General features: G+C 43.7%; 1 protein-coding gene across 1 annotated transcript in view; it reads left to right on the forward strand.

Moving 5' to 3' along the window:
* The first annotated feature begins 2,715 nt into the window (after window positions 1-2,715).
* Window positions 2,716-9,567, forward strand: part of b4galnt3b (beta-1,4-N-acetyl-galactosaminyl transferase 3b) — a 28,340-nt gene continuing 21,488 nt past the window's right edge. Inside the window, exon 1 of the mRNA XM_062547580.1 lies at window positions 2,716-3,094. Coding sequence (XP_062403564.1) covers window positions 2,965-3,094 — 130 coding nt within the window. The 5' untranslated portion in view covers window positions 2,716-2,964. The remainder of the gene's footprint in view (window positions 3,095-9,567) is intronic.

Raw genomic sequence — 9,567 nt, forward strand, 5'->3', positions numbered from 1 at the left:
GTAAGCTAGGCTGAAAACGGAGGAGTTCGGAATGCTGGGGGTGAGTGAAAGTGCGTCTAAAACACGTGTGAGTACACCTTAACATGTTTCGGTACAGTTAAGCTCAATTTCACACCGGAATTCTCCTTTAAGGGATGGAGGTGACCTGAAGAAGGGCAAGATAATGCACTGACTGTGCAAGTGATTCTTAAACCCTTTCTTTGCAATTACAAGGTAAAAATACTTCTGTTTATCTGACACACAGACCCTCTCTATGGTAGCATAGACACTCCGCATTTTTTGAGCCTAGTTAATGGCATAAAGAGATTTACTTTGACTCAGCAAAGTTGCACCCCAAGGCTGCTATTCAGTTGTTGTAATTGCATATTCCAGCCTTACTCAATTCTGCACTGTATTTTGTCCACAATGGTTTGCACCATATTATATTATACTATATTGTACTATGTATAAAGTGATAATACGAAAATTTATTTTGAAGAATGGCGGTTATTTGATTCTGCATTTTCTCTGCATTCTCTCAAAAGCGCACTTGACCAGTTTGGACCTGCAATTCTCAGTTCAGAATTATTACCATTTTATGGTCTGTTTGACATGTCATTATTATTATTATTAGACTATTATTATTAGACTATTATTATCATATTAGCCTATGTGTGCCTATGTGTTCAGTGAAAAAAAACACAATTCATATAGAATGGTGCTTATTTGATTCTGCATTTTTGATCACATTTCTCTCAAAATTGCAGGTGATCACCCATGATATAGGCTCAATGAATTGTTTCAGGGAGGTAGGGAGCCACTAGTCATGTTTACACTCAGCCTATCCCATCCCCCACAGGCAAATATGCTGAGCTTGGCAGTGCATATTAAGCCACATAAGAGTAAACAACACTGACTGTCACACTGTTTAGCAATCCTATTCTCCTAATCCTCATCTCAATCCACTGCTCCCCATCAACACAGCTAGTCTATATAAAATAGATTAAGAGCCACTGAGGTGAAGTAGTGTACAGATTTAAGCAGAGAGGCATCATACCATGCTCAAAAAGATCTCATGTGTATCTAAGTAAACCCAGTGCTTGAAGTGGGCCGGAACGCAGCGGAACGCAGTTCCGGAACTTCTGTATTTTCGTCTTTTGGGTTCCGCCACTTTTTTCTGCGTTCCGGTACTTACTGAAACTGATCCGACGCAGCGACAGTGGCCCGAGAATAGACAATATCACAAGACCAATGAAAGACTACATTACCCACGAGCTACGACAGTGCCCTATCCCTATCAGTGTTTCTCAATCTATGGGTCGCGGCCCGGTACCTGTGAGAAGATTACCATCGGACCGCTGGCCGACCCTCTCTGCCTTCTTCGAGAGACGCACCATTCGGCCGCGGCCGCACCCATTCTTCTCGGTCATATTGCTGCGCGAAGAATTTCTCGCACAGAAATAACAGGCATATCATATGAAACTGCAGATCCTGACCTTTCCGATGGCGTTAGCCGCTAGTTTCTATGATGAACGGTTCGCGAGATAATTAGCGTTGAAAATTACAGTTACATACAAAAATGAATGTCACATTCAGTTCTGCGTCATACCCATTCTTCTTTGTGAAATATTTCACGATTTCGTAACTGCCCTATGGCAAACTACATATCAAAATAAACAGGAGATCCTACTGATTCCAATGGCGTATAGAATGTCTCTGTAGAATTAGCGGTAATCACGAGAATTTCTGGATTTTTTCATACCTCCCCATTTCCCCCACTTCAAAATAATTTATTTTTCATATCAGAAGTTGTATTCAGACCCCGTGTTTGTCATAGGCTACTGTATAGCCATGGCAGATGCTATGCCATTTCAGGACCCAAAATAGCAATAGAAAGAACACTTACAGTCACTTTACTCTCCTGTTCTGACTTTTGATCTTGAATCTCTGTTCTTGGCCAGTTGTTAATATTGTTCATTAAATCAATGTAAGTAGGCAATTTCACAGTTTTCTTCAACTGGGCCTTTAGCCCAAAGGTTTCTTTAAGGTTCTAGGGCCAGTCTGTTAGGCCTAAGTAGGCTATCACACTGGTCTGGTTCATGTTGTTTTAATGGTTTTTCAGTATTCCATTTGTGAATTAGAAAAAAGTAGCCTAGGCCTATAGGTTATTGCTTGAAACAATGATTAAATTAAAATAGTTTTTGAACCAACACATCCTAAAAACTGATTTTTTTTTCACCGCACAAATGTCAAATGTCGGAAAATTAGAGTTCCTGCACTTATTTTTTCCCACTTCAAGCACTGAGTAAACCAACTTGGTAAGACATTGGAACTTGATTTTCTGGTATTGTCAGTAAATGTGCGAGAAAATACAATGAAAGACACAAAGTGATTATGGAGTAGGAGCACTAACATACTGTAGCCTGCATTGGCTCATGGCTGATTGCATCAAATTGGCGTGTGTGTATCTGTGTGTCTGTGTGTCACTGTCTGAGGTCAGGACCTGCCTCTGCGTTTTCATCCGCGTGGCTTTGAAGGTTTCAAGCTCAGCTGCATGCACTCTCTCTCTCTCTCGCTCTCTCTCTCATACACACACACACACACACACACACACACACCTGGCCTAAGTAGACAGTACCTGAGCATTCCGGTGACGTCAGTAACGGGGCGGAACCCGACGAGGTAAATCAAAGCGTTGGGCTGTATGAACGAGACAGAAACAGAGTTACCGTCGAACTGGCTGTACGTGCTGCGCTACTCTCGAGCGCGGCAGCCTGGTCCACAGTGAATGTCGGAAACCGGCTTCGTGAGCCGTACGGAATAAATGTCACATTGAAAATGGTCGAGGGCGACATACATTAAGAAGTAGTCTGTTGAACTGACCGCTGTTCTGCTTTTGAAACTCTCTCTCTCTCTCTCGTCGCGTTCCCTCCGGAGGTTATATGACCTGGATCATCAGGGCGCCAGACAGAAGGAGAACTGGACATGTGGAAGACATTCGTCCCCGCGCGCAAGCTGCTGCGTAGCGGGAAGTACCTGTTGCTCGCGCTTCTGTTTTGCTGCGCGCTCGGGGTTTACCTACAGTTCACCGCCACCAACGACATGGACACAATCCGTAAGTAGCCTACAGTGAGAGAGAGAGAGAGAGAGAGAGAGAGAGAGAGAGAGAATGTGTGTGTGTGTGTGTGTGTGTGTGTGTGTGTGTGTGTGTGTGTGTGTGTGTGTGTGTGTGTGTGTGTGTGTGTTTTAAAACACAGAGTTTGTCTCGAGTTCACGTACAGTAGCCTATGTGGGCTAACGAGTTACGAGGAGGTGTCACTCCTGCCCTCGTGCCCTGCTATCCCCAGATAAACTTGGCGAATGAGATAACAAGCGGACTTCAGTTATCCCTCACACATCTAAAGTATTATAGTATCGTTTTATTGAGGGTAGGCAACAGTTATTGGACAAACCCCTGGAGATGAATCTTTTATGTAAATACAGTGCACAAAACAAATCACAACACGCGCACACACAAACAAACAGGCAAAAGCTCTCCCATAGCCAATCCCACAACCACTTTTCCTGAGATGAGATTAGGAATACACATGCCAACTCACTGTTTTACACACATTAACATGAGCATGTACTTACATAGTAATATATATTATTTCAATTCCAGTGTATCGAATGTATTTACGTAAAAGCAAGAGCAAATGTTTGAAGGTATAAAAGAGATGTCTTAAAGTGGTCTCTGGCACATCTTTTGAATACAATGCACTCTTCAAACATGCATTTCAATGCCAACTAAGTTGAAACATTCCACGGCACGTCAAATCCAAGCACAACCGAGGCGTCCTCAGATTTGGCCTCTTTCTGCATTCCTTCCCATAAGCCCCAACACTGAATCCTAAGTAGCTTCTGAAAATTCGAAGGCGACAAGAAGTGGACAGCCAAGAATTCTACATGTGTTTGAAAAAAGGGTGTTTGTGAAACACAATGGTATCCTGTATCTCTATTTAAATTGTAAGTACTTAGTACTGATCTCCATGTGCATAAGTGAGCCTTCAGAGGGCCATGGTTGATATGAGTTGTGCAGTGATGCATTGAAGAAATAAAAGACACAGATCATTCTAATGATAGGCTGCACGCACACATTCCCTGACTGAAACAGCAGTCAAGCTCATACTTCCTGGGTGAGGAATTTCACATTTGTTTTGATGGGTGCATGTAGGCCCATCACGTAGAGAGGAATTGCATCATTACAAATATCACTGTAGTGTAAATGAGATGTTACAGGCATCTGAATGATATTTTCTTTTAACATTTCACCTGTGTGTGTGTGTGTGTGTGTGTGTGTGTGTGTGTGTGTGCATGGTGCATGTGATAGTATCGTAACATTCTCTGCTATCACTATATTCAAAGAAACCCACACTGCCAAAAGAGGGGTGGCACCTTAACATTGGCCCCGGTAACACCGTCTGTCATAGAACATTACACACATTAACCTTCCAACATTTAACATTCTTGAACTTGAACTCACTTCAGTATAGAGAGAGTATGGCGAGGGTGAGACGACAGTATAGCCCAGAAAACACATGGACAGCATGGCATCATACCGTATGCAGAATTGGAGCCAGAGTGTGTAGACTATATCTCTCTGCAATGATCATTTCAGGCCCCTCTTTACTGAGTTTATGCTGTCCATTGGTGTAGCCTCTCTGTCTGTCTCTCTTTGTATTAGGCTGTGCGTAACTAAGCGGAGGGTTACACTTAGGTCATGGCCTGTAACAAGAGACACACCTGGAGTCACCTGGCTGACCCTTATCTTTCGGTCTATGTGTCTGCTGACCCCATACCTGACTGAGCTAATGACAGGGTAGTTCACCCTTGTATGCTAGAGTATGCGTTGTTTAGATAGCCCCATCTTTCACATACCCCAATTTTTAGGTGTGTGTGTGTGTGTGTGTGTGTGTGTGTTTGTGTTTGTGTTGGTGTGTCTGTGTGTGTGTGTATGTTTGTGTGTGTGTGTGTGTGTGTGTTTGTGTTTGTGTGTCTGTGTGTGTGTGTGTGTGTGTGTGTGCGTTTTGGTGTGTATGTGTGTGTGTGTGTGTGTGTGTGTGTGTGTGTGTGTGTGTGTGTGTGTGCGTGTTCTGCAGGGTATGTGTATATTTGTGTCACATGTACACTCACACACTCACACAGAGGACACAGAAGAGAGGCCAGATACTGATCTTAACCCGGGACAGCTTTGCCTATATTACTACTGCCTTTGAAGAGGAGACATGCCATACCTCTATTATGTGAGTGAGTGAGTGAGTGAGTGAGTGAGTGAGTGAGTAAGTGATTAAGAGGGAGAGATGGAGAAAGACTGTGTTTAACTTTCTGTGTGTGTGGGGGGGGGGGGGCAAAATAGCTTCAGTTGTGTCAACAAGTGAACAAGCGAAACAGAAAGAATTGTGAAGGGTAAGGGTGTTGTAGAGATAGAGAGAGATGGAAAGGGGAGGGGATAGAGAGAGAGAGAGAGAGGAGAAAGGTTGTGAAGGGCAGTGAGGTGAAGGGGGGGCGGAGAGAGATAAAGTTGGGAGAGTTGGGCCCCAGCTGTGGCGCAACTGGCTGGGACACCTTCACCGCACGCCGGCGACCCGGGTTCGATTCCCGCCCCGTGGTCCTTTCCGGATCCCACCCCGACTCTCTCTCCCATTCACTTCCTGTCATTCTCCACTGTCCTATAACATTAAAGGCATAAAAGCCCCAAAAAAATAAATTTATAAGATGGGAGAGTTGAAGAGAATGAGCATGACTGGCAGCTGGATGAAGTGAGAGAGATGAAGAGAGGAATAGAGGTGGAGGAGGCGGGGTCAGGGGGTCGAGTGTGAGACCTATGAAGGAGGCGGCATTTGCCTACTGGGGCATGAATGAATGAATGAATAGCCCCAGGTGTGTTTGAACAGGAAGAGGGTGTGGTGGTGGTGGTGGTGTGTGTGTGTGTGTGTGTGTGTGTAGGGGAGCAGGGGCAGAGGGGGATGAGCCTCTAGATAAACATATCAGACCTCTGCTGCTGCATCTTGGCTGTGCCTTTGTGGTGCATTTCCTAACGTCCTAACGAGAGAGAGAGAGAGAGAGAGAGAGAGAGAGAGAGAGAGAACTCTGTCACTGAAGATTGTGTATTGAGTTCTTGGTTGTTATACTGTTTTATTAATGCATTGTGTATTGTGTATATGAATGTATTATGCATGCCGGTTAATGCATGAAAGGCAGTAGTATGTACATTCACAGAGGCCACCCAGGATTGAAGTGTAGTGTGTACTGGATCCTGATTGTCACTACGGACCCTGACACGCCTTGTTATGAAGTCTGTATAAGCAGAGTCTGAGTCGGATTGACTTCTTCAACACAGCCTTTTCCCCCAGACACACAATTATACTCACATACACACACACACACACACACACACACACAGAGAGAGAGAGAGAGAGAGAGAGAAAGAGACACACACACACACACACACACACACACACACACACACACAGAGACACAGGGGAAGCAATATCACTGTGGCATTGCCAAAGACCATCCATCAAGCTCAATGCACTGACACAAGTCAGGCAGTGAGATTGACAGATTGAGTTATGAGGAAACCGGAACGTTTTCAGGCCCTTTCCAGTTTTACTGTACACGTTTTGTCATGTTTCAGACTCATTTTAAAATGGATTCCATGATTTATTTCTCCAATACTCAAAACACTGGTATTTGCAGTGTTTTGTTTATACTGTATATATATATATATATATATATATATATATATATATAAAGAATAAATAAAATAGTCAAATATTCTATATACATAAATACTCAGACACTTTGTTGACACTTGCAATTGAGCTCTGGTGTGATGATCCATGAGATGCTCCTACAATTTGACTGGAGTCCACCTGTGCCTAAATCAATCAATTGGACAATATTAGGAAAGACACACATCTGTTTATATAAGATCTCACAGTTGATTGTGAAAACCTAGCCACGAGGTCAACACAATTGTCTGTAGACCTGCGAGACAGAGTTGTGTAAAGACACAGACCTGGGGAAGGATACAAGTAAATGCATCGAAAGTGCCCAAGAGAATGATAGCCTCCATCATTCACAATTTATGGAAAAGATTTGGAACAACTCCCTACCCTGGAAACCAGAGTTCTCGCGAGAGCACAATATGAATTGTGTGGGCAAGAGTCTCTCAAACTGATTAATCATGCATGTTACTTTTGCCCCTTGCATCGCGGGGAACCAATCACATCTGATATTGGCGGGCCAGAGGCAAGCTAAACAGATGACGACAGCACTGCAGCATTGGAAGTCAGTAAACGTTGGTCGTAGTGTTATCCAATTGCGTCGAAGTCCGGAATCAGTCAGAATAATCATCGGACATAGTGTTATCCAATTGCGTACAGTGAGATTTTCAAATGCATGCTTGGTGCCGCACTTCGAGTGGGTACATTATTCGTGGCCAGACCCTTAATCTGAAAGATTAGCAGGGTCTGGATTGTCCAGGCTAACAACTCCCAGCCAAACTGAGTAATTGGGGACAAAAGGCCTTGATCAGACAGGTTACCAAGGCTAACCCTACGTCAGTCTTCTATTTTTTATATATAAATTTACAAAAAACTCCAAACACCTGCTTTATGTGGAGTATTGGAGTCTTGAATGTAGATTGATGGGAGAATAAATGTATAGAATCCATTTTAAGACGGGTCTAACTCCTAAAGACTCAATTCTTCAGAGAGTACTGTAGCACTACTCTACCTACAACTAGACTGGCTAATTCTAGTACTTACTGTACCACCTGACTGTGTGTGGTGTGTTTGTTATTTCTTATCTTATCATTCTTAACTTATATGCCCCCCCGCCCCCTCCTTACCTGCTCAGGGACTGGCGGATGGAAATTAGCTGTTAGCTATAATCTGGTACAAGTCATCTCTTTACTTCATGTACTGTAACTAATGAACCTTGTACATGGTCCCTGCTTTAAATAACTAAATAAACAAAACTAAACTAAACTAGAATTGACACTTGAGTGTGTGGAAATAGCACTCACAGCTGACATTATTGTGCTCTACTTTGATTGTGGTGAACTTGAAAGGGTCTGAAAACTTCACATAATTTAACATAACATACAGTAGACTGGTCAGGGAGAAATGGTCAGCTTGCATGCTCATTCATACACACATGCACGTACTACACACACACACACACACACACACACACACACACACACACACACACACACACACACAGACATGCACGCACACGCACACGCACACGCACGCTCACACTCACACTTACACACACACACACACACTGCCTAATATGAGCCACCGAAATGTTGGTGTGTGTCAGAGCAGATGGCTGTGGAGGTTCCCATTGCTGAGTGCTGCAGTAGTGCTTATTCTAGTCGCTGCACGCTGACCAGGCTGCAGCAGGGACTAGGGGTAAGGAACAGGCACTTCTAGTTCTAGTGCAACAGAGCAAACGCCAACACACACACACACACACACACACACACACACACACACACACAGACACACACACACACACACACACACACACACACACACACACACACACACACACACACACTCTCACTCTCCAGCTGTGATTCCCATGGCTGTAGTTGTGCCTATTCCAGCAGTGTGGGTGCTGCATCAGGGGCTGGTGAAAGGGACAGGCACTTCCAGTTCCAGTGCAACAGAGCAAACATCGACACTAAGCCCTCAGTCTCTCATCACTCCCTGCTTTTCACCCTCCCTTACACTCTATGAACACAAGTGACAACACACACACACACACACACACACACACACACACACACACACACACACACACACACACACACACACACACACACACACAGACATATACTCACTGTATGTTAACATAGAGAAACAGACCCTGTCACTATCTGTCTCCTAAACATACACACACACACACACACATGATTTATGCAAAGCTAACCACAATGATGGGTGGGGAGAGTTGGTGGGAGAGAGAAGGAGGTTATGTGCCAAGATGGGAGGGGCCGGCTCCACAGACAGGGCTTTATTTAAGCCATCTAAACGCATAGTCTAAAGTGAGTTCTGTGAGTGTGTGTCTGGCGTATCTGAGTTCACTTTCACTATTTTAAACCCCCTTAATCTTCTTTTGCACCGGGCACCTAGTTCAAAAGGGTAATTATTATTATGTTTTTTTTTTTTATTATTAGTCATAGGTGTGTTATGGTGACGAAATATCAACAATATTTTTTGAGGAAACAAAAAACATGTGTTTGTGTAGGTAGCAGAGTATAGACACCTGCATCTGTACTCAGTAACTAAGTCACACTTAGTTATTTACCATGGGTTTTGACAATGGGTTAGCAACATTGCGAATGACTAAGTAAAAAATGCTAAGGACCTTCATCCAAGCAGACCAGTTATTGCCTGGGACTCACCTGGTTGCTTACATTTGGTGACAGTGCACCTGCAAATAGTTGTGGATTATGCGCCTTTCACGTTAGACCAAGTTTTTCTTGGTCAGTGGTGTTATCATTACCTTCGCTAAGGAGGTTATGTTTCC

Source organism: Sardina pilchardus, chromosome 10 (assembly GCF_963854185.1).
Source record: "Sardina pilchardus chromosome 10, fSarPil1.1, whole genome shotgun sequence".
NCBI classification, from domain to species: Eukaryota; Metazoa; Chordata; class Actinopteri; order Clupeiformes; family Clupeidae; genus Sardina; species Sardina pilchardus.